Source organism: Musa acuminata, chromosome BXJ2-4 (genome assembly GCF_036884655.1).
Source record: "Musa acuminata AAA Group cultivar baxijiao chromosome BXJ2-4, Cavendish_Baxijiao_AAA, whole genome shotgun sequence".
NCBI lineage: Eukaryota > Viridiplantae > Streptophyta > Magnoliopsida > Zingiberales > Musaceae > Musa > Musa acuminata.
Window position 1 is genome coordinate 6445405 of NC_088341.1, and position 27932 is coordinate 6473336.

At 40.1% G+C, this 27932-nt stretch overlaps 6 protein-coding genes and 1 long non-coding RNA gene across 19 annotated transcripts; 4 read left to right on the forward strand and 3 right to left on the reverse strand.

The window, feature by feature from the left end:
• The first annotated feature begins 1948 nt into the window (after window positions 1-1948).
• Window positions 1949-3010, forward strand: LOC103981617 (protein RKD1-like). Its single transcript, XM_009398364.2, has 3 exons — window positions 1949-2094; window positions 2171-2687; window positions 2834-3010. The coding sequence occupies exons 1-3, from the start codon at window positions 1949-1951 to the stop codon at window positions 3008-3010; spliced, it is 840 nt and encodes a 279-aa protein (XP_009396639.2).
• A 624-nt stretch (window positions 3011-3634) lies between these two features.
• LOC135608962 (uncharacterized protein At4g00950-like) lies at window positions 3635-4764 on the reverse strand. Its single transcript, XM_065102044.1, has 2 exons — window positions 4068-4764; window positions 3635-3841 (listed from the first exon to the last, which is right to left on the reverse strand). The coding sequence occupies exons 1-2, from the start codon at window positions 4683-4685 to the stop codon at window positions 3776-3778; spliced, it is 684 nt and encodes a 227-aa protein (XP_064958116.1). The 5' UTR covers window positions 4686-4764; the 3' UTR covers window positions 3635-3775.
• A 702-nt stretch (window positions 4765-5466) lies between these two features.
• On the forward strand, window positions 5467-14724 carry LOC103980954 (uncharacterized protein At1g51745-like). Of its 9 annotated transcripts, none has more exons than XM_065103271.1 (9): window positions 5467-5620; window positions 5718-5926; window positions 6036-6141; window positions 6280-6516; window positions 6635-7337; window positions 7448-7547; window positions 9008-9212; window positions 11358-12397; window positions 13419-14724. In XM_065103271.1, the coding sequence occupies exons 7-9, from the start codon at window positions 9022-9024 to the stop codon at window positions 14585-14587; spliced, it is 2400 nt and encodes a 799-aa protein (XP_064959343.1). In that variant the 5' UTR covers window positions 5467-5620; window positions 5718-5926; window positions 6036-6141; window positions 6280-6516; window positions 6635-7337; window positions 7448-7547; window positions 9008-9021; the 3' UTR covers window positions 14588-14724. The 9 variants fall into 9 exon arrangements, with proteins under 9 accessions (XP_064959343.1, XP_064959347.1, XP_064959346.1 ...); XM_065103275.1 differs by having other exon boundaries at window positions 5718-5880; window positions 6274-6516; XM_065103274.1 differs by having other exon boundaries at window positions 5718-5880.
• An 853-nt stretch (window positions 14725-15577) lies between these two features.
• Window positions 15578-19590, forward strand: LOC103980955 (vesicle transport v-SNARE 13). Its single transcript, XM_009397499.2, has 6 exons — window positions 15578-15747; window positions 16126-16276; window positions 16348-16406; window positions 16489-16677; window positions 17579-17749; window positions 19222-19590. The coding sequence occupies exons 2-6, from the start codon at window positions 16183-16185 to the stop codon at window positions 19372-19374; spliced, it is 666 nt and encodes a 221-aa protein (XP_009395774.2). The 5' UTR covers window positions 15578-15747; window positions 16126-16182; the 3' UTR covers window positions 19375-19590.
• Window positions 19591-20185: 595 nt separating this feature from the next.
• Window positions 20186-21142, reverse strand: LOC135609720 (small ribosomal subunit protein eS30z/eS30y/eS30x-like). Its single transcript, XM_065103278.1, has 3 exons — window positions 21029-21142; window positions 20571-20708; window positions 20186-20453 (listed from the first exon to the last, which is right to left on the reverse strand). Exons 1-3 carry the CDS (start codon window positions 21030-21032, stop codon window positions 20407-20409), a joined length of 189 nt encoding a protein of 62 aa, XP_064959350.1. The 5' UTR covers window positions 21033-21142; the 3' UTR covers window positions 20186-20406.
• Window positions 21143-22454: 1312 nt separating this feature from the next.
• LOC108952530 (uncharacterized) lies at window positions 22455-27608 on the forward strand. Of its 3 annotated transcripts, XR_010485851.1 has the most exons (5): window positions 22459-22488; window positions 24558-25338; window positions 25738-26583; window positions 26655-26937; window positions 27104-27608. It is a non-coding gene; the product is annotated as an uncharacterized LOC108952530 (long non-coding RNA). The 3 variants fall into 3 exon arrangements; XR_010485852.1 differs by lacking the exon at window positions 24558-25338 and having other exon boundaries at window positions 22455-22488; XR_010485850.1 differs by having other exon boundaries at window positions 24558-26583.
• On the reverse strand, window positions 24905-27222 carry LOC135582599 (transcription factor bHLH87-like). 3 transcript variants are annotated; one of them, XM_065103277.1, is made up of 3 exons: window positions 27082-27222; window positions 25707-26957; window positions 24905-25254 (listed from the first exon to the last, which is right to left on the reverse strand). In XM_065103277.1, the coding sequence occupies exon 2, from the start codon at window positions 26934-26936 to the stop codon at window positions 25734-25736; it is 1203 nt and encodes a 400-aa protein (XP_064959349.1). In that variant the 5' UTR covers window positions 26937-26957; window positions 27082-27222; the 3' UTR covers window positions 24905-25254; window positions 25707-25733. The 3 variants fall into 3 exon arrangements, with proteins under 3 accessions (XP_064959349.1, XP_009395775.2, XP_064959348.1); XM_009397500.3 differs by having other exon boundaries at window positions 24905-26957; XM_065103276.1 differs by having other exon boundaries at window positions 24905-26963; window positions 27082-27221.
• Window positions 27609-27932: the final 324 nt, after the last annotated feature.

A 27932-nucleotide genomic window follows, 5' to 3' on the forward strand; every position in this document is an offset into this window, starting at 1 on the left:
TATAGTTGACTTATAGTGATTTCTACTTACCGTTGATGAAAAAATTTTGTTTTAATTTTTATTCTCTGAACAGTCTCTCGGCAGTACTAGAGCTTATTGGATTTATTTTTAAATTGATATCACTATGTTTCTCAAGAAAGTCTATGATTATTTTTTATTTATATTTTGATAAATAAATAAATTATAATAAATAATTATAATTTATAAATATTAATAAAATGATATTCATTTATTTAGTTCTTGATACACATGTGAAAAAATATTATGATGGCGTGAAAAGAGAAAATATAAGATGTGATAACAATCTTGATATCTGAGTTTGGAATTATGATAATTATCTTCCTGTGTAAGATTTGCATAGACCATACATAATTGGATTGGATGAATACAGTAGTCCAAATTTAACAATTATATTGCATCTTAGTTAATACCGGATGTATACATTAGCATGATAGCTCGAACAATGTTCTCATTTATCGAGAAAAAAAAATGTAGGCTAGTAAAGTTCAAAAGTTTGTCTTGTAATAGAAATTTATCTTGATAATTTGTCTAGCCTTTTTTTTTTAATCTTTAATAGGAAAGTCATGTTGCATAATGTTATCAGTATTGTGGACGGTGCAATTGTCAAGTCATTTAAAGCAAAGACCTAAACATCGATGCTTCTTTTTGTGTGCATTGATCGCTCCACCTATATTAACTTGCAACCATTCATTTGATCAATTATCATTTGATAAATCTATGCATGCTTATAAGTACATCAAACGGTGCAAAGTGTCCCAAATCATGCACGGCTTTTTTTTCCCCGAATATGATTCCCAAAAATTTTTTTCAAATCAACATGAGTTGGCGACCAAAAGAAAAGAAAAGAAAAAAACATTAGTTTTTTTATTATAATACCTCTTTGTTTTTGCTCGATTTATCGTCAGTCCGCATGATTTGGTCTTGTCCTGAAGGCGTGAGGTTGTTCGAAAAACCCTCGTGATAGTCTCGAGCAGTAGTTGCACAATATTGAGGTGCCCAAGATGGCTCCGAAAGAGTCTTCTATATGACTTATGAGGATCCGAGGTGAATTTCAATCTCCTCTATGGGTTCCTGCATAAAGGTTAGCATCAGAGGGAGTTTCTTGACTCGATTTTTCTGACGTACAAGTTAGCTCTTTTTTCCGGGATTACGTAGAATGTGAAAGGTTTTGGAAAAAGGTTCAACTCTAGGCAAATGTGAAGGTTCCATTTTTATACCTGGTGGATTAAGGGGATTGTCTGTAGCTATCGTAACGACCTCCTTTTGGGTCAACTAATTATAACACCAAAAAATAAGATTATATCTAAGCAGGTGATTCGTATTCTTCCAAGCATCATAGAATCTGTTGGTTTGATCCAAATCAACCGAGGATGACGAAGAACTCTCGATGCTTGTCTTCGACCTCAAACGCTGACAGCGAACGTCCCCATTAGCTGGTCAGCCTAATCCCCACGCGTAGGTGTGATCGGGTAGTCAGCTCACCCCCAAAAGGCTTCCATCAAACGCCCTTATCGCCCTCTCTGTCACCCAATTACTTGGAAACCCACACACGCATACGTTATCCTCTCCGTCCATCTTTTCCTCCCTTGCCCTACAAAAAAAATATAGCAAAGCGTTCTTCCCAAGGATTAATGCCCCCTTCGCAGAACCAGAGGCACGAATCGAGAAGGGGGGATGAGATCTCTTTAATCTCTCGGGAACCATCATAATTGGCCGTAAATGCATGCATGCATGCATGGATACGTTGAAGTTGAGAGAACTCGATAACGGCGCTAATAACCACAGTAATAATTAGCCGCATAACAAACACGTTCTTACGCCGTGCATGCGTATGTATCGGATGTATATATTCGCCCGTCTGTGGCGCACATCATCATTCCCAAAGGGAGGTTTTGCAGGCATTCGCTTCCTTTTGTCGGTCGCTTGCATGGATCGCAAACCCGCGGCGAAGCCCCCTTTATTCTTCGGCATGGATCTCGACCGCATGAACAATCTCATGTTACTGGAGGAGAAGTTCTTCTCGGAGTGGCCTCACTATGGAGATTCCCTCCCTGAAGTCCCTTATCTCCTCAGGTATGTGCTGCATGAAGCCTGTGACTCACGAAAGCAACTCGTGCAATAAGATCGTCCTTTTGCTTCGTTGGTGCAGTGGGACGGACGATCTGGTGCCGCTGCCGGAGAGTCTCGACCCGTTCGACGACACCTTGGGGTTCTCACCGTCCCTCATAAGCTCTGATACCTCTTTACCTTCGGTTCCTTGTCAGTACCATGTCCTCCCGGAACCGCTCAACCCAGTGCACTTGGAAGATATCGATCTGGAGCCGTTTGCATGGCCGCACGACTGCGTCTCGACCAGCAACAACGAAGACCTTCTGCTTGATCCCCTGCCTCTTAACGCTTGCGACTTCCCGATCGAAGCCTTCGACGGTGAGAGTGGTTGGGACGGAAAGAGAACGACGGAGAAGCGAGTTGACGGACGGACGTCGAGGCTGAACGATGTGGGCTTCGACGAGATCAAGAACTACTTCTACATGCCAATAACGAAGGCCGCCAAGGAGATGAACGTGGGGTTGACGGTGCTGAAGAAGAGGTGCAGGGAGCTCGGGATCGCCCGATGGCCTCACAGGAAGATGAAGAGCTTGAAGTCTCTGATCCATAACGTGCAGGTGCGCCTTCTTTTCCCCATCAAGTGATTAGAACAGCCATGATGCATGCAGAAGCTCCCAATGGCTGCTTGTCGATTAATGATCGCATGAATAAGCATAATCATCTCGGATGCATAAATGTATTTGCTGCGCGTATTGTTCTGCAGGAGTTGGGGAAGGGTGTCTGCGAGGAGAGCATGAGGAAAGAGTTGGAGACATTGGAGGACCACAAGAGGCTGATGGAGGAGAACCCTGAGATGCAATTGACCGAGAGAACGAAGAAACTGAGGCAGGCTTGCTTCAAGGCTAATTACAAGAGGAGGAGATTGTCGCAGCAGTTCTAATGATCACTGTCATATGGATTGCCATACACCTCTTGGTTATGTACTCTTTTTGCATCTTTTGTGCTGGAGAAATGGTGTGCCCATCAAATCTCGGGCCTGTGAATGTGAATATAGTTTATCATAATACACTTAATTTGAGATTCCTCACAAGCATCATGACATCCCAAATTGCAGTTTTCCTTTTGCATTTTCACAACTATTACTTGATTGATAATTAAAGGGTTGTACTTAGTAAAATTATATTTTTATTGTTTTTTAGTGATTACATGAAGTATGGTAGATTGCGGATGTCAATCATACTAATAATTAGTATGAATGACCGCTATAAATAATCTCCATTAAATTTGAACAATGGTATACTATTTAGATAGAAAATTGCATTTACAATTCTCCTTCTTCACCATTAATGGAATCATAATGATATGGTCGGCCACTATTTATTCCCTGGAACGCAGGTAATGTGTTAATTGGCCATCTGATTGTAGAGTGAGTCATAAAACCTCCGTCCTCTCTCTCTCTCTCTCTCTCTCTCTCTCTCTCTCTCTCTTCTGATGGGGTTTTCATTGTTTGTTTGAGTGAAAGAAAGAAAGAAAGATGTTGCCATATTTACTGAAAACTGATACAATTCCTTCAGTGCATAGTGATCATATGCATATGCAAAAGCCTTGTATAGAACAGATATATGAAGGTTGAAGAACACCGCAGAATGCCTCCCACAAAGATCGACTGGTACATCGAGGATTGTCGTCAGTTGTTTTGAGAACTTCAAACCTTGCGCTCCCTTCTCCCTGCCATCGGCAACACCTTCTTCAGGCTGCCATAAATGCTACCCTGTAGCCATAGGGAAAGGATCGCATCAAACGCTCTCACCATGCATGACAGTCCACATGAAGACCCGACAAACTAGAAACGAAAGAACACCACATCTTCTCTTTATCGAATAATTCATGCATCCAGGCTAATCTTACTTGTTGTAACTAAGCAAACAAATGGACATGGAGGATAGATTGGTTGACAGAAGAGTTGGAAACTTGGGTTTTAGGAGTGAAAGACTCACCCAGAGATGAGAGGTGGATGTACTTGCAATACTTCTGTTCCTCCTCAGCCTTGTGATCCTCACCTTCCCCTCCTCTACAACCTCATTCTCATAGTCTCCACCAAGCTTGCAAGAAGAAGAAAAAGAAGAAGAAGAAGAAGGCATAGAGGAGCAAGCGATACCCTTCTCTGTCAGCCCTTCCAAGCTCATCTCGCAGCTGTTTCCCTCCCTCGTCACCTTCCTCGCACTTCCCCTCTTCCAAAACCAAGCCACTCCTTCCTTCTTCCTACCTCCCATGTTGACGACGGTCCTTCCCTCTCCAAACGAACAAGAGTAGCAGGAGCCGAGTGGCATGGCCCGGGACGACCGCTCTGGACCGTCGAGAACTGTGGTGGGCGACAGCGTCGTCTTATCGAACTTGATCTCCGCAGCCGCCACCAATCTAGGAGGCAGGTCCAAACTCCGGATGGCACCGGCGCCAAGGGTGGGTTGCTTCCTCGGCTTCCCCGGAGATTCTTCCCACAGGAAGGGGACGGAGACCGGAAGCCCGGGAGGCGGTGTCGCCATGCCAGGTGGCTCTGGCCGCTGGCTGGGAAGCCAGTAGAGGGAGAGCTTGGGAGGCGTGGAGCTCGGATCCATGGTGGAGCTCGGTAGTGTCTGACACACACTAATACACGTCGTGACGGCGGTCTCGGTGGTTGTGCATTTAATATAGCCGAGACCGGTCGAGAACGGGACTACGAGAGGCTACTTGACATGGTGCGCCTGAACAGGGAAGGGCGTGCGACTCAAGTACGAGAGAAGTCACAACTCAATGAGCGATCTTAGCGTCGGTCGTCGGTGCGGCTGTGCATCCTCAGTTTTCGCATCCCTTCAACTCGTTTGACGTGCGTCATCAACGCGGTTTCCGCTTTGAGTACGGAACGTAGCTGTCAGAGGCGATGATACGGTTTATGGCTCCTCTTCCCCGTTACGTTATTCGCCTACCCGTCTTTGTCACCTGCCGACGTTGTTGTTATGACGTTATTAATGCTGAACTAAATCTTTCTTTGCAAGAAATTATTGAAATATTATTATTGAACTCAATAATTTCAATAATTTAAATATTATAATTATTGAACTAAATCGATGACGAAGGATCCGAAGCGAAAGATGGGTCCCACACGGCCTCGTTATGAGTTGCGTCCGGGTAACGGATAACAAGGTAGGAGAAGTATTTTCTGCCACGTCGACTCTCCCGACTTCACCGCTGTGGGCTCCACCTCAAACCTTGCGATTTTGTGATGGCGCGTAAAGTACCCACCCCAAGTACCAGAAATTGACCCGGTGGAGGTACTCGGTGGGTCCAGAGGGTTCCGCCAATCACGACGCGGGGAATCATTTGCTATGCAATATTTCAGTTGGTTGTCGACAGGGGGTCATCACCTATGCAACGGAACCAACCCGCGCTTCCGCCGCCGTTCTCCTCTCTCTCTGCCTTCTCCCTCACTACCCCCCGCTTCTTCTCCGACTACTGGCTGGCAACCCTGACCTACCATCACATTGTTCCACTGCTGCATTCCGCGATTCTTGGGGTAATCCTACTTTTTCTTGGTCCGTCAAGGTGCGTCCTCCTTTACCGTCTTCTCCGTTTCGGTTCGATTGATATCTTGCGTTGGGCATGTTCTTCAGGGATCCGTTGCTTTAGGGTTTCTAATCCGTCAGATTTATGGCGCATGGACCGGTCACAGTGACGAAGAATGATTGATCGTTGCTGATTTGTAGTCTTAATTGTTGCCGTGTATCAATGCGCGAGTCTGTTCGGCAGATATCAATTGGAGCAGCATGTGATCTGGTTACCTTTCATGGCATTTTTTAGGGTGTTTTTGATGACGTTGAGAGTATTTTGCTCCATCTCACAATTTGTTCTTCTGATTACCAGATGGTTTGAAAGACTACATCTGTTATTGGATCTAATCTTCCTTCTAACTGTTGCTACTTTTATGGTAGGAACTCAATTGCCACGCCCTGAAAGCATGGAAACAGTGAATTCTTCAATTGCTCGTACTAAACTCCGACATTTAAAGAGTCAGAACAGTAGTGTTTCTCTCGATTTGTAAGTGTTGCTTTTCCAATTTCTTTGTTGCTTTTTGATATTGGAAGAGTTGGAATACTGGTTTTAGATCTCTAATCATTTCACTTCTGGACCAATCTATAAGATAAAACAGAGAGCTAACAGTCAATTCAGTTGCAGGTCAAGGAACAGGGCAATTACTTCCGTCTGCTGTGTGACATTCACCTCCAATTCCTCGGACAATGGACTTCAAGAAACCAATAGCTTGCTTTCTGATATTGCATCTGATGTTAGCAAGAGGCATTTGATTAAATCTATGGTATGGCGGTCAAGATGCATAGCCTATCTGGGAGAACAAATTGTTATTCATCCATGCACAATGTTCAACCATCCCTATTTAATTTACTTGCTGCTCCGGTAAGTAGCTTCATCAACTTTCGGAATAGAGGCAATATGCATATACATTTGTCTTGTTCCACCTCTATTCATTCCATTGGTTCCAATAGTAACTAGTCTATTTGTAACCGTTAGATAGATTTTCCTCTTGAAGAATTTGAGGAAGGAAGAATTTTAAACACGAGCATTGGAACTGGCCCTTGAATACAATGATCCACATGCCAATGTATATGTGAGTATGAGTTACTGGCACCCTTTCCAGATGGGGTGCTCTTCATCAGGTTTGTAATTGTGATTGGCATGCTAGTAATCAACAAGTTGCTTAGCCCATAATATAACATGTATCCAAGCTATAATTGTCTGCGGTATATCTTGACAATTTGTAATTTCTGTATCTGATACCACTGGCTCTTCAATCATGAAACTATATGTCACATCAGACTTATTGTCAAACCAGACTTCTTTCTTGTTATTTGTCATTTGTTGACAGAATTCATGCATTCTGCACAGCCTCAGTTATGCAATTTTGTTACAGGCATAAACAAACTATAAAGTTGTGCAATTCACTGCACCAGAAATATCAACAAGGTTATTCTGACCTCAATTTGCATATATATAATTTATTTGGCGAAACTTGGATGTGATTTGGAGTGCTTCTTTTAGTTTGTGAACTTTTAGCTCTCCTTTTGTTTTGACTAGATATATAAATGATTTCATTTTGAGTAATTATGATTACAGATAAAAAAAGATAAAACAGCAAGCTCGTTATGTTTCCCACATTATCATCAATTCTCTATATCTACTAGCAGTTCTAGCATCCATGTTCTCCAGAGGATCATCGGGTAGATAACAATTTCTTTTTCATTTCTGTTGACAATTATGAATTGTCTTCCAAAGTAAATGTGTTGGTTTGTCTTTTTTTTTTTTTAACTGGACAATATTCACATTTCAGGAAAGATGCTTAGTCTGTAGAACTCCAATTTCTATCAGTGAAACCATGGTATGAACATGAAGCTAATGATGAGCTACAAAGTTTCTCTAAGCCTGAGGAGGTAATCCATATTAACTTTGTAAATGTGTAAATGTTAAGCAGTCTTTCTTCCACTTTGTCGATTATGCAATGTGATTTGACGGTTTATCGTGTAGCATCATCACATGTATCATGTCTGTAACATTTTCCCATCTGATTTGTTTATCGTTTATACTTATGTGTTTTTATACTGAGTTGCATAAATAATGGATGGAGTGAAGTAGAGTCATGAAACTTGCTTGTCAGACCAGCTGACTCATTTTGTGTGGAAGGGTGATGGTGTGGTGGTGGTCATGGTTTTAGGTCAATGTTAAGCAGTCTTTCCCCCTCCTTGGCAAAGATTAATCCACAAAACATGCTTTCCCTAAGCCCTTTGCATGATAAAGGAAAATATAAGATATTATGGATTATTGAAGGTCAAGCACACTTCTTATATCTCCTTGCATTTTGAGTGATGTTAATGGTAAAGAGCTGTAACTTGTGGAGGATCTCATACTTGATAGTCTTTCCTCTTGAAAGCAGATTTTATATATGTGTTGGCTTCTAGTTTCAAAGGATGAAGGTTGTGTTAAATAACTAATACAAAATTATATTAGATCTCATGGGAATCGATTTCAAATGTCTTATTGTTGTTGTTGCAGAAAAGTTGAAGGTAGAGTTAGGTTGGACTAATAAGAGTGGAACTGTTCCACAGCATATAAAAGGAGAGTTCCTTATAGCCAGTAGTTACTGCCATTCTCACTAGTAGAAGCCTCATAAGAAATACCAAGTGACGTTTGGCCCACTTGTGTCTACGAGTTCACCAAACACTGCGCCGGATACCTCCTTCCATGCCCTCCCTTGTCTTTCCGTCTCCCTCTCCCTCTCCCTCTCCTCCTCCTCTCCACTCCTCTGTCGTCTCTGCGCTTCGCCGTCCCCTCTCAACCTTCCCCCATTTGAGGTAACGCCGCCATCGCCAACCATCTCTTTGAAGAAGACAACTGAAAACTATAACGAAGAAGAATAACAAAAAAGATCAAGCCGCTTTCTTCACTAGTGACTAATCCAGTCGAGGTTGGGGAGAAGCAGATGGAAATCTCGTAGAAAATGATATTTTTATCCTATCTCGGATCTTTTCTTCCTTGGACCGTTTAAGCTTCGTGGCCTCTCGTCTGCGTTTGCGGTCCTTTTGGTCTCTTCTTTTTCGTCAGCAGGGAAGGACCTATCTTCCGTAGGTTTTTTTTGCCTTCTCGTCCATCTTCTCAATCCATTACCCAATAATTTGTTTTTTATTTATTTATTTGATCTTTTGTGCTTTGTGTTTTCTTGAGATTTTGTAGTGCTCTTCTTTACTTGGCATAGTCATTTTTTCTTGTTTTTTCTCCGAGCTAATAAGATCTGCTCTTGGAAATTTCTCCGTTCTAAAGCAGAAGGGGGTGTTCCTTTTTCTCCTCTTTTATATGTATTTTGATTTGGTTAGCTTAAATGGTTATGTTCTTGTAGGTTTTGGTTTTGCTATGGGCAGCCAGCAAGATGCGAGCTTAAGCAGTATCAATGTGTCGGCTGGGGGCCTGGTGTGGGTCCGCCGCCGAAATGGATCATGGTGGCCTGGACGGACTGTGGGGCTGCATGAACTGCCTGTGAAATGCTTGCTTCCTCCGAGATCGGGAACTCCCATCAAGCTTCTTGGAAGAGAAGATGGGAGCATGTGAGCTTTCTCATCTGTTAAACCTATTCTTCTTTCTGTCTTTGTTAAGTTGCTTGAAATGTTCTTCTTTTCTTCAATAGGGGACTGTTCTCAATTAAGTACAGAAGTAGAGAGATTTTTCTATGTTCACATTCAAAGTATATAGATATATGTTTTCACATTTAGAATAAGTTATAATACATAAGACTTGAACACATGTCAGGTGATTATGGAAAAGAGAATCATTTATATTTATCAAGTCCTTAAGAACAAAGTTTATAAAATAGTTCACCTGCTGCCACTACTGCAGTCTTGACCTGGTTATCTACTCAGTCTTCTGGGGAACCCTCTTGATTTTTGATTGTGCCTTGTATCAAATCCATCTTGCATGATATTGATAATTACGAAGTTAATGATGATGATGATGATCCACCCTTGCTTTTATCTATTTATGATACAATTATCGCCTTTGTATGTTGACTTGTGTGGTTATAGAATCTGAATGTAAGTGTTTAAATGCAGAATTCCTATAAAGTCTGTCATAAATGCTAAATTGTTAGTTCATCATTTATCATCATGAGGCCAATTGTAGAGACTAAAAGCCTAACTTTAATAACTTGAATTTCTTAAAGATGTAAAGGCCTCCAATTTGCATGCTGATTAATGTCCTTTGTATCAACCATGTTTTTAACTAATGAATTATGGAGGAGGGGAGGGGGGGAGGTTGGGAGTATCTTCGTAACTAAAAATCATTTGCACAAAATGAAAACATAATGATAATCTTTGATTGTAAGTTAGATGTCCTATTCTGAAATAGTGCAGGAGTATGTTCAAAAGTGTTTCAGAGTCATTCTCACATTCGCTGTTGGTTGAAATTTGAGAACGAAGTGGTTATGGAGTTATTAATGTGGTCATTTTAGGTTTTCGATGTTATATTTGTGTACAGAGATAACAGCAGTCTTTTCTACAGGCTTGTTGCTGTTGCTGTTATATCTTTGAACGAAAAGGTCATATGGAAACTATGATCAATTGGAATATTGGCATTACCGATGGACAAAGTTTGTGATTGCTATGATAGAATATCTGATGTTTAAATATGAAAGACCAAATTTTACTAGTTCTTGATTCCCAAGTTTACAGTGATTTTCATTATTTCAGGAGTTTAACTATTTTAAACTTTTGAAATCAGTATTTTCACTCGATCTGTGAAGAAAACTTAAGGGAGAGATATCATAAATATAAGCATCCAATGCAGCATAGTTTTCTGGACCCTTGTGAAGGAAGTCATTCCATGCAGCTTAATGATAGGAACCATAAAAGAACAAATCCCAGATCAGTTCTTTGATCAACATACAATTTTCTGTGGAGCCCATCTAAGAAATTGTGAATAAGTTTAAGGGTTTATGGATGTAGAAGTAAAATAATCCTTAACTTCTTTTTATTGCCTGATTAATGCTCCCAAATTACAAAAAAATGCAACTGAACCTTCTATTCTCTTGGTGGTTTGGATCAAGTCAGCTGTTCAATGACAGAAAATTTGGGTTAAGGTGTTTAATATGGATGGTTGAAGAGTTGGGATATCATTTCAAGCTTAAAACAGAGACTAAAGTGACAAAGAAGTGAAAAGGTTTGGGAAAAATGAGATATAAAAAGGAAAAGTGAAAAAGAAAAAAATTATATTAATTGGGTTAAGGCATTTATTAAGTTGACCTATAAGAGAGATGACAAAGTGGAGGAATATGTTGCAAAAGTATCTGCATATGACTCAATAAAGTGACATCTAATTGCTAAGTGTTAATGTAAGGCATTCCATCAAACAAGGATTTAAATCTCAGTCAGATATCGCCTTTGATAGCTGATTGGACCGACATGGTACCAGTGTAGCAGGTGGTTTACCGATTCATATCTTCCAGTTTTATCAGAAGAAATAATAAAAAATTAAATACTGACCAGTGGCAATCTATATGGTCTAATACTGGTCCTTGGTGAGGCCAGTGGTACATACTGACTGGTGTTTAATTCCTTGGATTCTTTGGTTTTTTCTTTATTATTTAATTAACATTGGCATATCCCATGCGAAAAAATTTTCTGCGACTAGTCTATGTGATGCTTATATTATCTTGCTACTAGCATAAACTTTGTTTTGCTAATAATTTACTTATTCAGGGACTGGTATAACCTTGAGAAATCAACACGTGTTAAAGCATTTCGCTGTGGGGAGTTTGACGAATGCATCCAGAAGGCCATGGCTTCTGCAGTTCATTCAAGTAAATTCTCAACCAGTACAGGGAAGTACGTCCACAGAGAAGATGCCATTCTTCATGCCTTGGAGATTGAGAAGTCTTACTTTCCTTCCAGAAAGCAGAATGGCTCAGGAATGAACAACTTCTACAGAGCAACAGGTTGTGATTTTACCAAAAAATCAAAAAAGATGCATAGACTTGACAAGCAACGAGGTTTGATTGCCAGAAAATTTGATACTTTTGAAGAGAATTCACCCCAAGAGATACCTCAATCTTTGGTGTCATATGAACAGCTGGATAAGTTGATTGCTGCTGATGCTCAACTGATGGAGAAAGAACATTGGAGAACTCCAAATGATTCAGAAGGTGAAGGAATAAACCATGTGAGAGATCAAAAGGACATAGGATTGGGGATTATATCAACTAGAAAGCCTCATGTGCATGTTGAAACAGAATTATTTACTGACTTAGCCCTTCCTGACAGTGCTTCGCTCAGCGAATCAAACATAAATAACAGGTTTTTTAGTTCTGGTCCAATAATAAGCTGTAAAAGTTCTGGTTCATGCCTGAAACGGAAGCGATCGAGTGCCAAAGCTCCTGAGGATGTGAGAAGAGACTGTCACCATGCACTGAGTAGAGTTTGCAAAGGTAGTAGGATTATAATTCCATCATATTGTTACTGGGATGGTACTTTTGGAGGATTCTGGCCTCTTAAAGAAGCTACTGAGAAAACATCAAAGGAACTGCTATCTATTCCAAGTTGGACAAATATTACATGTGGTTCAGGAACATCGGGTGAAACATTGTTGGGTGCATCTGAGAGCACTTGTAAATTTGATGGCACAGACTTCAATTCTCAAATCAAGGACTGTGAACTTGCAAGCATGTTGGAGTTCATCGACAATGAATGCTCTGATGGCCTCGTCGATATTCCCCTTGTAATGGGTGACCGTATTGGTGAAGGTAAGCTTTCAGTTTCTTTCTTATTTTATATTAATAATTGACAGCCTGGCTAATTGCTTTTGCCGCAGAATGTGAATAACAATGAATTACTTAAAGGTTGAGATTGCCAAAAATCCTATTTGCGGTTGATACCTCTATTTTGTTTTGCCAATAACCCAATTGTGGTTCACCGATAGGCATGTTAGTTGGTCATATGTGACGAGTCTGGTGTTGTTAATTGATCCTTTTTTTTTATGGATTTGTTTTAAATGGAGATGTTAAGTCTCATATTGAAACAAGGCTAGATTACTACATTAACGAACAAGGCTGACTGTAATTTAAATATACCAAGTACCAACAACCTAAGTAAATTTCCTTTTTATAAACTTGATTGAGGTCCACATCTCTGAGAATCAGATATCCTTCTATTTTGAGATTTTTGGTTCATATGGTATCTGCAACATTGATGAGATTTATGATTAACAACCCTGATAGTTCTGGTTAGTGTAGCTTTATCTTAAGGATACATTGGTCATATTTTGTTTAAGAACTTAGTCATATATAAATTCAATGTGTTTGGTTTCACTGATCTTTTAATATCACCTTCTGGTTCTCCATTTTAATTTTTTTATCACACGTTTTTTGTTTTATAAATTTCTTGTTGTTATAAGATGGATCTTCAGTGCAAAACAGGGACAGCCATCTCCATGAGACCACTGTAACTTAAGTTTCCTATGAGTGAACACTCATCTGGTGCTAAGAATTATATGCGCTACTTAGTGCCTCCAAGGGCTTTGATATTTGTAATGTTGTTGGGTTAAAGATTTAATCACATAATGTAGTCTTTTGCTTTTTTTCCCCCATCTACTTTTGTCTTTTCATTTGTCTTGTATTTCTATGTTCTCTTTTTCTACTCATCTGTACTTGTTTCATATACTAGATGATATAAGTCTGAGAAAAACAGGGTTGATATTGCATGATCTTATGTTTCCTGTTGCTGGTGGAAAATGGATTAACTGTTTATGATTTGATGCGGTTCCAGATTTTCAGAAGGCTTCTGAATATTGTCCGATCAGAGATCTTCTGCCACGTGTAGATGAGAAGCATTATAATGGTTGCTGCAAGGATGATCTTGTATCACATTTTGCTGAAGGGCTTAGAGAGAGTAGCTTTACTGATTCTCGACATCAGCTTAATAGTGTCAATAAGAAGGCAGAAAAGAGGAGTGTGGAACCACATTTAATCAGTAAAAAGAACCTGAATTATATGAGGTTCAGTAGAATTACAAATTCTGAAAGCCACATCAATGGGGCCAATCAATCTGAGAATTCCTTGGATCAAATGGAGAAGAAAATTTTTTTTGCAGGCTTGGCCAGAAAAATTGGCAGCAATCATTCAGATGAATTATTGACTCTCAATAGTTGTCATTGTCATTTAGTAAAGGATGAATCAGTTTCAGAGGCATATGATGTTTCCCAATCTCAGAGTTCTGATCTTCCTTGCTCTTCTAGTGAATGGGAACATTGCCAGTCCGAAGCTTTAAAGCATTGTGTAATAAATTGCTCTACCTCACTTCTACCCTCAAGAGACCATGAGAGATCATCCAGGCGACAGATTCCTATCTCCACTCTGATGACTCGACAATTGTTTCCTCGTGACCGAGTCTCTACTCTGACTTGCTCCAAGTACCAGGTTGTGAAGCAAATAAGAAGTACAGGTCTGGGTTCTTCACTATATGATGTTGAATTGACTGTAGAAACAAAAACTGGCAGACCTCATGTGCCTCTGAATTCTCTCATGAGTAAATTGAATGGTAAAGCAATTGTTGGCCATCCTGCTCCTGTTGAGGTCATGGAAGACGGCTCCAGTGATACTCTGATAACTAAGAACGACTGTTGGCCAGCTACAAGCAACATTAATCGGTCACTGAAGAATGGATTAGTAATTATTGGGAGAGCAACTCCTAGGAAGAAAGCAGCACAGACCTATCGTGGCGTTCAATGGGGGAACTATGATCAGCTCAATGTTCCTTCTCTTTTGGAAAGAAAACATTCAAATAGCAGAACATCAAGGTTGTCTCCCAGAAAGATCCGGAGGCTTTCATCCATCAGAAAGCCAGAGGTTGAAACGATTGTGAGACCTGCTGTTGCATGTGTTCCACTCGGACTTGTCTTTAGTAGGATTACCGAAGCATTTCCTTCATCACTATAGCTAACTCCAGTCATTGTAACAATTACTTCCCTTAAAGCGTGCCCAGAGAAATCTGTTCTACCTACATATCACTTCCTAGTTGGACACTGTAAATTTTTGCCACCGGTTTGATGCATAGTGTTGCACATATCTTTCGATTTGATCGTAGTTCATTTGTGATTCGGTTGAAGCAATAGGCATTCAAGATGAAGCTATAATGCTCAGATTTTGATGTAGTGTTGTCAGCCAATGAAAAATCTCATCTTGTTCTGTCCAGTGAAATGGTTGCTCTAACCTTTTCGATGTTCTTCTTCATCAGTATTTCACATGACCTTATACTATCTTACAAAATCATTCTTCACAACCTAAATATGTTAATGAATTCTTTAGATCAATCATATAATAAAATTTCTTCTAAATTTTTTGTTCGATCCTACGATATAAGCCTATCTCATAAGCCTTTTGAGTGAATGTATCGAGGAGCTCAAAGTCTAATCTCAATGAGATTTAACAGGAAGATTCACTAAAAACAAAAGAAGAAGAACGCTCTGCACTTGGAAGAACACCTCTTCTTCTACTATTCCAGAAGAATAGAGAGAGAGAGAGAGAGTAATCTACGAACTCTGATCAAAGAATGCTGGCAGCTTCCATGTTTAGCGGGTAGAGTTAGTCGTCCGTTTTCTAGCGCCGTTAATCTCCTCCTATTCTTTATTTTGTCTTGATAAAAAAATTAAAGGATTGATTTCCAATTTTAATGATCGTAAATTATTGGCAACGTATATGAGTACAATCAAGTCCGATAATTTTTGGATCGAAGGTTGATCTTTAGATCTTGATTTTTCTTATTGACAGTGATGTGAACGAACGTATGACGTTCAGTTTTGCTTCGTGAAACACAAAAAAATCTCCACCTCTTCTTTCGCGGTTTGAGTTAACCTAACTGCGGTTAGTTGTGATGTAAGCTAAGGATTGTCCGACCGGAAGGCGCCTCAGGTGATGGACGGTCGGATTCGCGCTTTCTGGAATTTTCTATCCTATTTCCTCCCCCTTTCGATATAAATAAACGAACCAATAAAAAGCCACCTTCGTTGATTTCGTCCGATCGCCCTGTCTCCTCTCCCTCCCCCCTCGCTCTCGTTCTCGAATCGATTTACTTCGCGACCTCGTCGTGCGGTCTAATCGTAAGATCCGATCCTTAAAACTCTTAATGGATGTTTTGGCTTTTGTTATGATTGATCTCTCACTCACTCTCTCTCTTCGTCTGCTTTAGTTCGATCCGGAATGATCAGTTTCTAGAGAGTTTTTATGCTCGATCTACGAGGAGGGGTTTCGATTTCGATTCGTCGGTTCTTTTTCTTGTTTAGTGGGTATCGATTTCTTGCGATTTCCTGTGTAAATTTCCAGATGCCTTTTAGTAAGATGTACGATTAGGTTTTTGGCTTCAGATCGGTAGTCTCGTTGACCTTCGAAGTTCCAAGGAGAAACCGATCTTTCTTTACTCGACCGCCTTGTTTTTGTCGATCGTCGTTCTCTAAGCTTGATTAATTACATCTTTATAGGATCAATATTTCAATTGTGATTTTGGGCATCGAATCAAAAAATAAGGAAAATTCAGAATGAGCGAAGTTTTTGAAGGCTACGAGCGGCAGTATTGTGAGATCTCGGCGGCTCTCTCGCGGAAGTGCACATCGGCTGCTCTTCTCGATGGAGGTAATAAGATTTAGGCGCTTGTCTTGTAATTGAGAGGTGGCGTTTGGATAATATCATGTGTTGTTTCGCAGAGCAAAAGAAGCAGAAGGTTTCGGAAATTAAATCTGGAGTGGATGATGCAGAATCTTTGGTAATGTTTTGGACTGACAAATTTACCGGATTCCTCGGTCAGATAAAGTTGTTCTTAAAGCTCTTCATGCATTGTTTTGTAGATCCGAAAAATGGATCTTGAGGCAAGAAGTTTGCAGCCCAGTGTGAAAGCTGGATTGCTTGCAAAGTTGAGGGAGTACAAGTCAGACTTGAATAATTTGAAAAGTGAGCTAAAAAAGATTACTACTGTCAATCCTAATCAAGCAGCGAGGGAGGATCTGCTCGAATCAGGAATGGCCGACACACTGATGGTAAAAGATCTTATACTTTTGCTCAGTTTTACTGTGTTTAAGAGCTATGCTACATCTCGGTACAGTTCCATAAATTATATCTCCTCTATCTGAATAGCAGGTAACTAACTACAAAGAGACTTAGTTCATACAAGAAAGCTTATATTTTTTGTTGCAGTATGGTTTCAGAGAAGATTTTGTTTTTGGGCAACTAGTTGTTGCAGTGGCACAACAACAATAAAAACAACAAAGCCGTAGGTCTCAATTATTTGGGATCCACTACATGGATCATTAACCGCCATTAAGATTTGTTGCAGTGTAAAACTGATAATTTAAACTTATTGAATTGACCTTTTTTTTCATGGTTAACAATATTCCACTTAGGTCATCTTGCAATGAAAGGGATATCAAGACATATGATTCTTGATATGCCTCTTCCATTGATAAGTGCTGCTACTATGTTACCCATTCTGATCTTGTATCCCATTTATAGTTTTGCTGAGTGATATCACATTTCGAAGTACAGTGTCTTGTATAGGTGATATGACCAGATAAAATGCTAGAATAAGTTTTTTTTAAAAAAACTCATTATATTGGATGTATATATGTCGGTTCCTAGTTCACTAAATTGAATATTCCATTATGAAGTTGTTTTTCTCCCCTATGACGTCTTTCACCAGTATAGAAGGCTGCAAAACCTCCGATCTAATGTTGTTCACCTTTTGCTGCCCTTGTATCAGCCAATTAACACCAAAGGAATATCAGATCTGATCTGATTTTTCTGTGCTTCTGGGCCAATGAATAAAGTTTAAAAGTACTTTTTGTTGCTTTATGATAATCAACATAGTTGTTTATTAATTGGCTGGTCAGTGACTAGTGCTTTCTAATAGGATTCATGTTTCATTGGGTTCATATGTTACAGGTCTCCGCTGATCAAAGAGGAAGGTTGATGATGTCAACAGAGAGATTGAATCAATCTACTGAAAGGGTAAAGGAAAGTAGAAGAACAATTTTGGAGACAGAAGAACTTGGCGTGTCAATTCTTCAAGACCTGCATCAACAACGTCAATCTCTCTTGCATGCTCATAATACAGTATGTTCCCATTCCGATCATTTAATATTCTCTTTGTGATAGATATATCTGTAAAATTCTGCACTACCTGATGTCTCTCTTTTTTTTTCTCTCTCATTTTCTTTATTGTTCAAAAATGTGGATGGAAACACCTTGGATCATGCCAGTCGTGGCTTATAATTTAGAAAATACAAAAAATTTTGGAGTCTTTTTATTTTCATTATGGACCAGTAGTCATAGAGTTCTGAGTGAGTTGCAGAGAATAAAAGGCACTATGGATAAGCTGAAGCGATCTGGTGAATCATAAGTCAGATTTTAATTAACTTTAGAGCAGTAGTTCTCTTGGTCCCTTTTGGAAATTTGTAGTAGCCATGTTAATCATAGTGCTTTGCTGCTGGATATAATTTGGGGTTTTTGTAATTCTGCTAAAAAAGAACCATCTATAACATATCAATAGCTAATGCTTCTGATTATGTGGGGACAACTGCTTAGCATTCTATTACATACAATGAACACTAGTATTTGTTTATGAGTATAATCACAAGATATCCTTAGTTAGCTTGTCACTCTAATCTAGTCATTGATAAAAAAACCCGTAAACTTTATCTCCCCTCTCCCACCTCCTTTAGCTCGGGCTTCTTTCCCTTGAATACTTTTTTCCTATTAGCTATACATCTGAAATCGCAATGTCAATCCAAGCTAGCTTCCAGATGGTGGTCCTGAGGAGTAAAATTTGTGCACGGGAAAGTTTGACTCAAGTGACCAGGTGAATATAGTTACCTGCTCATGTTCGATAAGAGAGTGAGTTCCTAAACTGTTCTTGGCTGCCATGTCATCTATTACTTAGCAAATGCTAAGCACTAAATTAATTAGAGACTATATGCCACTATGTTTGCAATTAAAGCTTTGCTTCTCAGGTATCGTGCACCAGTTGGAACCTGCTCTGCTATCTTGCTCTTTGAAGAGCAAGTCCTTGTTGGGATAATCCAATGGCCCTCTTTCTCACATACTTTGTGATCAACTCTCGTTGAATTATATGCCTTCTCTCCTGATACGATGAACTTGACTCCTCTTTTCCTTACTAATGCATCTAACTAAAATGAGCTTACTGGGACATATGTTGAGACCACTTAGACTATCTTTTCTTTTGCACCATGCCCAACCACCAGAAACGAATTCCATGGTATGGTTTCACTGCTGAGGTACTTCAATATGTTTTTCTGATTTGATGGGACAATGCATCCCAAATATGTTACAATTTTTTCGAAAAGATTTGCTATATGCATTATGTTTCCTCATTGAGAATCCATCATCATTAACTTAACATTACGATGCATGATTGCATTATCTTTCCATGCCTAGGTCAAGAGACAGAATGTGCAATATATTTGCTTGTAGCTGTAAGAAATCTTTAAGCTTTCAGTCTGAATTTTGTTTTTATTTGGGCCTCAATGTTATATGTACTAAGTTTTTTAGCATGACTTGAATTGCAGCTGCATGGAGTGGACGACCACATCAGTAAGAGTCGAAAAATCCTGACAGCCATGTCGAAGAGAATGGACAGGAACAAGTGGATCATCGGTGGCATCATTGTAGCGCTGGTTTTGGCAATTGTGTTGATCCTATATTTCAAGCTCAGGCATTGAGTAGTATTGAATGGATCAAACTTTGTACATCTCCTGCCTCGTGTGAATCAGTTCTTCCAATCATTTCCTACTTTGATGTTCCGTTTGGATCCAGATTTATCATTTGTTTGATATGGAAAACGTGTGTTTTCTTTACGCAGACATATAAAACACATGTATAAATGTTTGTCAAACCAAAACTTGTTTAAATATAAAGTGTGTTGATTTGCTTTTCAAGTTTTCTGGTAATATTACTACAGCTACTTCAAGTTTTAAGAAAAGGTATTACTAGCTTATATGCCATGTGGTTGTTGCAATTGTTAAAGCGTAAAATACTTGAAAAGTGACATTAACGTGTATATCGACATTTAAAAATTCAAAATCATTTTTTTTATGTTCATCTAAACTATTTTTCTACCATCTTTTTATTTCGTCCAATGTCTCATTTGTTGAAAGAGAATAAAAAACTAAATTACTAATAGAGTCTTTTACGAAATTTCTCCGTTATCATTAAACATATGGATCCACAACAAATGATTTCAAAGAGGAACAAGGATTCAGGTTTTGTCATATATGAGAAATAACGAGGGGCAAAAAAAAAAAAAATTGTTCCTCGCATGTTATCGTTCTCTAATTGGAACAGTCACCATTACGAGCAGGGTTTAGGGTTACTCCTCGTAGACTACCTATGCAACTAAATCTAAGAGATTCTTACATTCTTCAAATAGTTTTGGAAATCTACAGATAGTTTTGCTCAACAATAATACTGGACGGACACCAAGGTTGGTTCAAACCCTTCGGCACTGAGAAAGAAGTCGGAATAGCTTACTCGGAGAAAAGAGGCTCAATGCATGAATCATGTTTGACAAATTCCATTAACAAGCCGTGAATTAACGACTAAACTGACGAACTATATACTATGGATTCGACTTCATAATTGGATAATCCCAAAAACAATTGCAAAGTCCTTAAATCCAACTATAACTATAGCATTCAGAAAGGAAAAAGAAGTCATAAGAGATGGAAGTAAGAACTATATTACAAGAGAGCTGTTTACTTGTCGGACGAGTTGGGCCCCTTCTTCTTCCCGAATCCCACGACTGAATTTATGGAGGGGGAAAAAGGAATCGGAATCATTAACAGCAATGATTCAGTTATAGAACACGAGAGAAAGGGAAGGCGAAAGCTTTGAACAAGAGAAGGATAGAAAGAAGTACCTGCAGTGACGAAACGGCGGTTGTACTGCATGCGCTTGAAGGCCCTTCCCCTGGGATCCTTCGGTTTGTCCTTCTTCTCCATCTTGGGTGTCTGCCCTCGCACCTTTCCAGCGCGAGCCAACGATCCGTGCACCTTACCTATGCAAGAACACACACACCCGCACACAATAATCTAACGATCAGGAACGAGGTAAACCCTAGAATTCGATCGAAAGACAAACGATGAAGAAGTAAAAAAAATATTAGATTGGAACAGACTAAACCCTAGAATCCGATCGGAATCAGCAAGGAAAACGGGTGTGGAAGTCAAACAATGGTAACGAAGAAAGAAGATAAGATTGGATTGGATCAGATTCAACCCTAGAATCCGATCGGCAGCAGTAAGGAGAACGTGTGTGGAAGACAAACGATGAACAAGAAGAAAGAACATAAGATTAGAACATATCAGATCAACTTACCCATCGAACTAGATCTCGAAGAGCCTGCGGCGGTTGGTGGAGGACGGAAGAGGGCGGGAATACGAGACCTCTACGATGGGGTTGCTCCTCCGGAGGTAGAGTTCTCCGTTCAAGGGAGGAGGCTGCAAATATATATAGCCGCGGACAGGGCGCGGGAGTACACGATCGGCACGTGCCTTGCAAGTGCATTCATATGCCGGGAGGAAACGTAGAGCGACGGGCCAACGACCGCGCTCACGTGACTAATAACAGGCCAATTATGGGCCCGTTTGGATTTCAATTTTGGGCCATTTGGAATTCAACCGATTCCTCTCTTTGATGAATTGTTATAACTTCAAGAGTATTCATCATGTGGGTTTCTATATAAATCGATCATCATTTAATTTCGCATTGAATGTGATAAAAGAATTGAAATTATTTATAAGGGTAGGATTTATGTACTAATTTGATTAAAAATATTTTAGAACGATGAATCATGCTTTAAAAATTATTTATTTATTTATCCCATCAAAAATAGTTTTTATGCCTTCTTTTCTTCTCTTAGCCTATCTTAGTCTCTTCTTTCCTTCTCTTTGTGTGAAATCACCCAATTAAATTTAAATTTAGAATGTATTTAACTAACTTTTGATTTATAATAATTTTAAATTTTAATTCATGTGAAATCATCCAATTAAATTTAAATTTAGAATGTATTTAAGTAATTTTTATTTATTTAGAATAATTATTATTATTTAGATGAATTCTTGGAAAAACCCTCTTGTTTCTTTTTTACCCAATACCTAACACTGCTGACATGTCAATTGATCCACTAACAATTTAAAAATACTGTAACATAATATATATATATATATATAATTTTATAAAAATATTTTTATTTTTAAGTATTTATAGGAGAAGCATTTATCCGAATCACACACGTGACGATACAATCAATAAGAGAGAGCAAACGCTATCCAACAATGTAGTCACAAAAGTATTGATATATTATAATTTTTTTAAATTATTATATCCATATAATGAAAATATATTTTTAAACTAAACGCACCGTAAAAGTCGATCAAACTTTCTTTGAAATTAATTAAAACATGAGAAAAACTTCATTGAATTATTCAACCTTGATCGTTATGTAAATTGATTGTTCGATGAATACTCAAGCGTAGTGTTCGACTATATTGGACTATCAACACATATAGATATGAACTAAGTTAGGTTATTTTAAATATCATCCGGATTCATCATATCAAATATATAAAATTTTAAATATACATATATATATATATATATATATATATATATTCTCTTCCTATCTTTATTTTCGTTGGTGCACTAATAACAGGCCAATAATGGGCCCGATTGGGTATCAATTTTGGGGCAATCGTGGGCCGACTATATAAAGAAACGACGACGACCGAGGCGGAATAGCCTTCTGCGGAGGAATAGAGGGAGCCGAGCACCTCCAGGTGTGTTTCCCTCCTCGTTCCGTTCTCATCTCTCTCAAACTCTTCTTCTGTTCTTCGATGATGTATTCTGCTGTTAATTCTTCTAACCTCGGAGCATTCATCATGTTGTTGTCGCTAACTAGTTGATCGGCTGCGTCTTAGGTTTCTTCCGACTAAGATGATTCGAGTTCATGCTCTCGCTTGCCGATGCATTCTTAGATTTCTGTCTTACCTCTCAATCTTCCCTTATAATTCGCCTCAGGCCAATCGATTTCTTTCTCTGGCGTTCTCTCTCTTGGATAGCTTAATAGCATCTGGAATTCGTGGCGATGAACAAATAGATCTGACTGAGTGAGGACACATTCCCTTGTGTTATTTCCTTCTTGATAAGATCGATATCTGCGTGAGTCCGACAAACCGGCTAATATACTAGGAATTTCGTAATTGTCGATGGGGGCTTTGAGTTTTAGCATACACATGTTTGTGTTCTGCAATCGAAGGCCCTTTCCAATGATCAAGGAATGAGAATTAGCCTCCCGTGATCATGTAGCTGACAAACATTGCCTTTTTGATAAGATCTCACTCACCTATGTTTCTTATGCTTTTATGGTTGTGAGAATACCACGTTACTTACATTCTATTCCACCATCGGATCACCAAAGAGGGATCGTTTTGATGCTCTTTTTATGTCTGTTGTATGAACCACTCTGGGACGTGTATAAGATAGAGCTGCTTTGCTGCAAGTTTGGATCTATGGTTCCTTTCTACCACTGTAGTCATTGAAGCTACAATTGTTGTAGTTGATGGCTCATATCGTATAAGCAGTGAAATAGGACTCGATCATAATCCTAAAATGTTAACTGACGGCGATGGGGAAGGAGGGGTCCAAGAGGAGGGTGGAATAGAGGAGGAGGATCGGAGTAAAAGTGGGGACGAGAAGGGAAGGAGAATGGCACTCAGGCCCTTGTCGGCCAGGGTCACTTTGTGTGCATGGAACAACATGGCTTGTTGCTGGGTCTGATCTATGGGCCTCATAAACTTTGCCATATAAACATGTCTTCCTTTTCATTAAAAAAACATGAGTAATTAATGTGAAGTTAGATTATTACATAGTTTCTTTTACTATGGGTTCCATATGGTAGGGAAATATTCATCTCAATCCGGGCTCAACACGTGGTAGCCTAATCAAACCAAGGTGGCCAAGGACTCGGTCAACGGTTGAGCCGCATAGACATTGGCCCAATATAAAGTTTCGAAGAAATATTTTATCCATATTGTAGAGTAATCGATGCGAGTCATTGATTTACTTGAAACTCTCACTTTCTATTCCGTGACTAACTTAAGCGTTAGAATGATCATGTTGGGAATTCAATACGTCCTCGGTCTTTGTTTAGGTCGGCATCCGAGACTTTCTTGGCTCCACCTAAGTTTTTGTACATGTAAACTCGAACCAATTCCGGCTGATTCGGACATTACCGACATTCTCCCAAATGATAGTACTCTTGCATAGCACTTCATCATTACCAGATCTATCTAGTGATTAGGTCTTCAATTGGATCACCAGTTGCTGAGAAACGGCAGCTACCGATTGTAAATGCTGAGAAAGGGCCCCAACACACTTAGGTTCTTGCAAATGCATGTTCTAGGGAACATCAATGTAGCAGCCAATATCAATTTCTTTGTTAAAAATGCAGGATATTACTCAACAGAGCATCAAATGTAGTACTAAAGTTTTCACCTCTATCGATCATAGCTTGCAATATTCGAATTGGACTTCTATGGTGGTTCTCTTGTTTTCCAAGTAGTAGTTCATCAAGTGTTGGTTAATAATACAAGAAACAGTTTGCATGACAATCTGCCTATCCATTTTTGCATTGCCATGCTTTAATTAATGACATACACTCCTTAAATCTTTAGTTGTTTTGATCATACATAGATCCACGACTGTGAAATAATTATTTTTCTCTGTTAAATTTTTTTTCTCTAAAATAATGCGAGGCTGTGAATCATCTATTTTGATTTGTATCCTTTCTGTTTGGTAGAATCACTTGGGTTCCTTCTCAGTTCTCATATAATTATCTGGTCTACAGATATCAGAGTAGAGATGGTAGCGAATGCTGAACCAGTAGCTCAATAAAGGAAGAACTAATGCAGCTAAAACTTGAAATCACATAAGGTAGGAGAAACATCTGCCCTATCACACAAGCCAACTGGGTTGGGTACCCCATAGTCTAAGTTGCCCTCTCTTCGAACCTTCGAACCCAACTCCAGTGTCTACAACTTGATCTCCGACTCCCCAAATCGAGTAATAAAAGAGATCCTTTTTGAAACAGAACAACTATCTTTCAATCCCTTGGGTGAAGTCAGACCACTTTGGTTTCGATGTACCAGACCTTCTTTCTCCTTCGAGCATAGAAAAATGAAGGGGCAATTGACATGCAATAAGACAAATTAGCTTAGAGTGCCGCCCATTACAAGTTGCCAATTCAAGTGGCCAATTACACTTCAATTTTATCCAATGCTTCACCTTCACATTCTTTGTTCTCCATGAGACCTGAACAGTGGAAGAGGAGGAGATAAGAAAGACGTTGGTTGAGGCAGGCAGGAGTTATTGTAGAAAGGCTTGCTCTTTTTCTGATCACCATGTGCTTGCCATACTTGGTGGCCTTCTCAAGGGCACGCTTGCCTTGAATTGATGGGGGACAATCCTCTCTGCCACATGCCCGGACCCAAGAGAATGTCTCAGCTTTTGGGCCGCATGCCCGAAGAGACGCAGCTTTTACTAATCTGTAGAAAGGAATGAGATTATGAGGGAAGCTAAAGATGGAGTTGAGCAGCCCAGGGAAGAGAGAAGTTGTGACCACATCAAAGGTAGGGCTCCTAATCATAGATGTCATGATTCCTCATTCCTTTATGCATTGGAAGGGTTGGATTAAAGGCTGCGGCTGCCATGCTTCCTAGACAACCAGAAAGGAAGAACTCGCGACTGTATGATGGTTTTGTTTAGGGTTTTGCATGAGACTGACAACTCACAGAAATGATTCTTCGAACTAATGGGTTTTGGACCAAGATTGCTTTAGTTGAATTAAGGTTAAAAGGGAGGAAGACCAGCTTTAGAATTAGGATTCTTTGCAAGGGAAAAGTATGTCTGCTACAGAGAAAGGGATGAATCCATGAGCCCGAGACTCTAAGCTAATGATGAAGGCAATAATATGATGTGTGGGTCTCGAGGAGCTTACTTAATCTGTCTGACCTTTTGCATGTGTTTAGGGTTCTCGGTGGAGGAGAATTGTCTGCGTGGAAGAAGCTTGGTTCAATGGCAGTGGGAAGGGTGGTGCTGTGGTGCTCCTGTTAACTGGAAGGAACCTGTTACCCAGGGTTTCCAGATCTCTGACTTGTGACTTGAGGAACTTGAGGTAGTTGACAGCCTCATCGAGCATAGACGCAGTGTCCATTCTGCTGCCCCCTGGGACCAGCCTTTGCAGTATTCTCAGCCTCTCACTTATCCTTTCCCTCCTATGCCTTGCAGCCACAGTCTGTGGGTCACTCGATATCTTCACGTTCTTCCTCTGTGGCTTCTCCGCTGCCTCCTCCACCCCCAGACTCACCGGCCGCAGAGCTGCAGCCCTATAGATCATCTCCTTCGCCTGCGCGATCGCCTCGGTGTCGGGCTCGTATCCGCCTTCCCGAACAAAATCGATACTCGAACTCCCCGAGTGCTTCTCTGATCTCGGCTTCTTCGATTGGGCTCCCCTCGAGAAGCTAATTTGATAGCCTCCCTCCCCTGTTGAGCAACTCGATTGGAGGAGGCTACAAATCGGGTGGTTGCTTTCCCCTACTCTCTTCACCTCATCTAACTTTCTCTTGGTGTTTCTCCTTCCCTTCAGAGATTCAAGTTGCCGAACCGAGGAAGCCTGTGAAGCCACATCGTCCAGGTTTGGCCCGCCGTTCTCGGACTCCCCCGAAGAAATGTTACCGCTGCAACTCAAACCATGCACCACATTTGTGCGTCGAGAGAACGCAGCCGCGGTGCCATCTTGCGCATCGACGGTGTTGCTGATGACTTGTAGCTCTTCAGATGTCCCGAATGATGGAGGAGCAGCAGCATCGCCCAAGGTAGTACCCAGTGCTGGTGTCACGAGAACAGAGTCAGCTGCTGACATTATCGCTTCTTGGTACTGCAACAGATCCAGATTCAAACTGTTGTTGATGGAGTCCGAGGCGGGAGTTAAGATTTCCATCGACTCACTGATTCCATCAACATCAGAACTGGTTTGGCGTGCAAGAATCCGCTGAAGCTCGAGACTTGAGCTGAGGATGAGAGCTTCGTTGAGGTCCGACTCCTCGTTAAAGCTGTTGTGGCCTTCGCTAGAGGTCGTGAAGTCATCGTAGTGATTGCTCCATATACTTGGCGACATGGAAACCTCGGTTCTGATGGCCGCTGGATTCTCCCAACCAAATCTATCCATGGTGAGTTAGCTGTTCCGGATCTGTATCTTCCACAGTCATCAAGATAGCCTTAGTTTGAGTCGTAAGACCAAAGCAAACATTCTATCAAACATTTGCACCTCGTAAAATAAACACGATGTTTCTACTACTGCATATGAGTTATACCTTTGTGATCTGGTGGATGCAGCAACCTCGATTCCTCGATTGGTCTCAGGAACTCAGAAGAGTGTGTGGCCAAAGACCGAACGATGTCGTCGCCGCTGTCTTCTGCCCACTGTTTCTACGATGTCGTCGTTCATCACTCGTGAAGACATTAACTGCACGGAAGCCAGCTAAAGCAGCTTCTGCTAACGTCACTTGTGGCACAGGCGAACTTGCTGACTATATACAACAAGACAAGGCATTAAAACCCCGTAACCTCCCAATAATGTCCACCAGATCACATGTCGAAGCCGGGCATCCCCGAAGAAGCACCGGGGCAGAGATAAAAAGAAGAAGATGCATATGGCGTACCGCTGTGTTATGTTATCTTCTGGGGTAGGCATGAAGAGCTCATCTCCTGCAAATAAAGCTTATAAGTGAGTAGGGCAGTGAGATGGTCTTTGATGAGAGTTGTCTAGAGGTTCTCTTTCACCTTTGTGTTTTGGGAGTTTGGTGGTAAATTGATGTGATTTGCCTTGTTGATGCTTCTAGTTATGCAGTATTACTCGTGCTGTCCCTGTCCCTAATTCTACATCAACGATTCTATCTATCTCCTCCATACCATACAAGGTATTTCTGATCACATATATGTGAACAAAATAGATCCTTTTCTAATAGCTTAAGCTTTTAAAGTTCATGATATTTAAACTGGTTTCACAGCACATCATGAAATCTTTAAGAACATATATACATACATATACACATGATCATAATGCACTTCCACCTTTGCTTAAATAGTTAGTCTTGGAAACAATAACAAAGCCAATTTTTTTTTAGTTTACATCGATCTCAGTTTTGATTATTAGTTTGATTTC

Coding starts and splice junctions, on each gene's coding strand:
- LOC103981617 (XM_009398364.2), top strand. CDS start 1,949: ATGGATCGCAAACCCGCGGCGAAGCCCCCTTTATTCTTCGGCATGGAT. Junction 2,095..2,170: donor GAAGTCCCTTATCTCCTCAG/GTATGTGCTGCA, acceptor TCGTTGGTGCAG/TGGGACGGACGATCTGGTGC. Junction 2,688..2,833: donor CTCTGATCCATAACGTGCAG/GTGCGCCTTCTT, acceptor ATTGTTCTGCAG/GAGTTGGGGAAGGGTGTCTG.
- LOC103980955 (XM_009397499.2), top strand. CDS start 16,183: ATGAGCGAAGTTTTTGAAGGCTACGAGCGGCAGTATTGTGAGATCTCG. Junction 16,277..16,347: donor GGCTGCTCTTCTCGATGGAG/GTAATAAGATTT, acceptor GTTGTTTCGCAG/AGCAAAAGAAGCAGAAGGTT. Junction 17,750..19,221: donor TCTTGCATGCTCATAATACA/GTATGTTCCCAT, acceptor CTTGAATTGCAG/CTGCATGGAGTGGACGACCA.
- LOC135608962 (XM_065102044.1), bottom strand. CDS start 4,685: ATGGATCCGAGCTCCACGCCTCCCAAGCTCTCCCTCTACTGGCTTCCC. Junction 3,842..4,067: donor CATCCACCTCTCATCTCTGG/GTGAGTCTTTCA, acceptor CTATGGCTACAG/GGTAGCATTTATGGCAGCCT.
- LOC103980954 (XM_065103270.1), top strand. CDS start 9,022: ATGGGCAGCCAGCAAGATGCGAGCTTAAGCAGTATCAATGTGTCGGCT. Junction 9,213..11,357: donor GGAAGAGAAGATGGGAGCAT/GTGAGCTTTCTC, acceptor TTACTTATTCAG/GGACTGGTATAACCTTGAGA. Junction 12,398..13,418: donor GGGTGACCGTATTGGTGAAG/GTAAGCTTTCAG, acceptor ATGCGGTTCCAG/ATTTTCAGAAGGCTTCTGAA.
- LOC135582599 (XM_065103277.1), bottom strand. CDS start 26,936: ATGGATAGATTTGGTTGGGAGAATCCAGCGGCCATCAGAACCGAGGTT.
- LOC135609720 (XM_065103278.1), bottom strand. Junction 20,454..20,570: donor CCGCCGTTTCGTCACTGCAG/GTACTTCTTTCT, acceptor CCATAAATTCAG/TCGTGGGATTCGGGAAGAAG.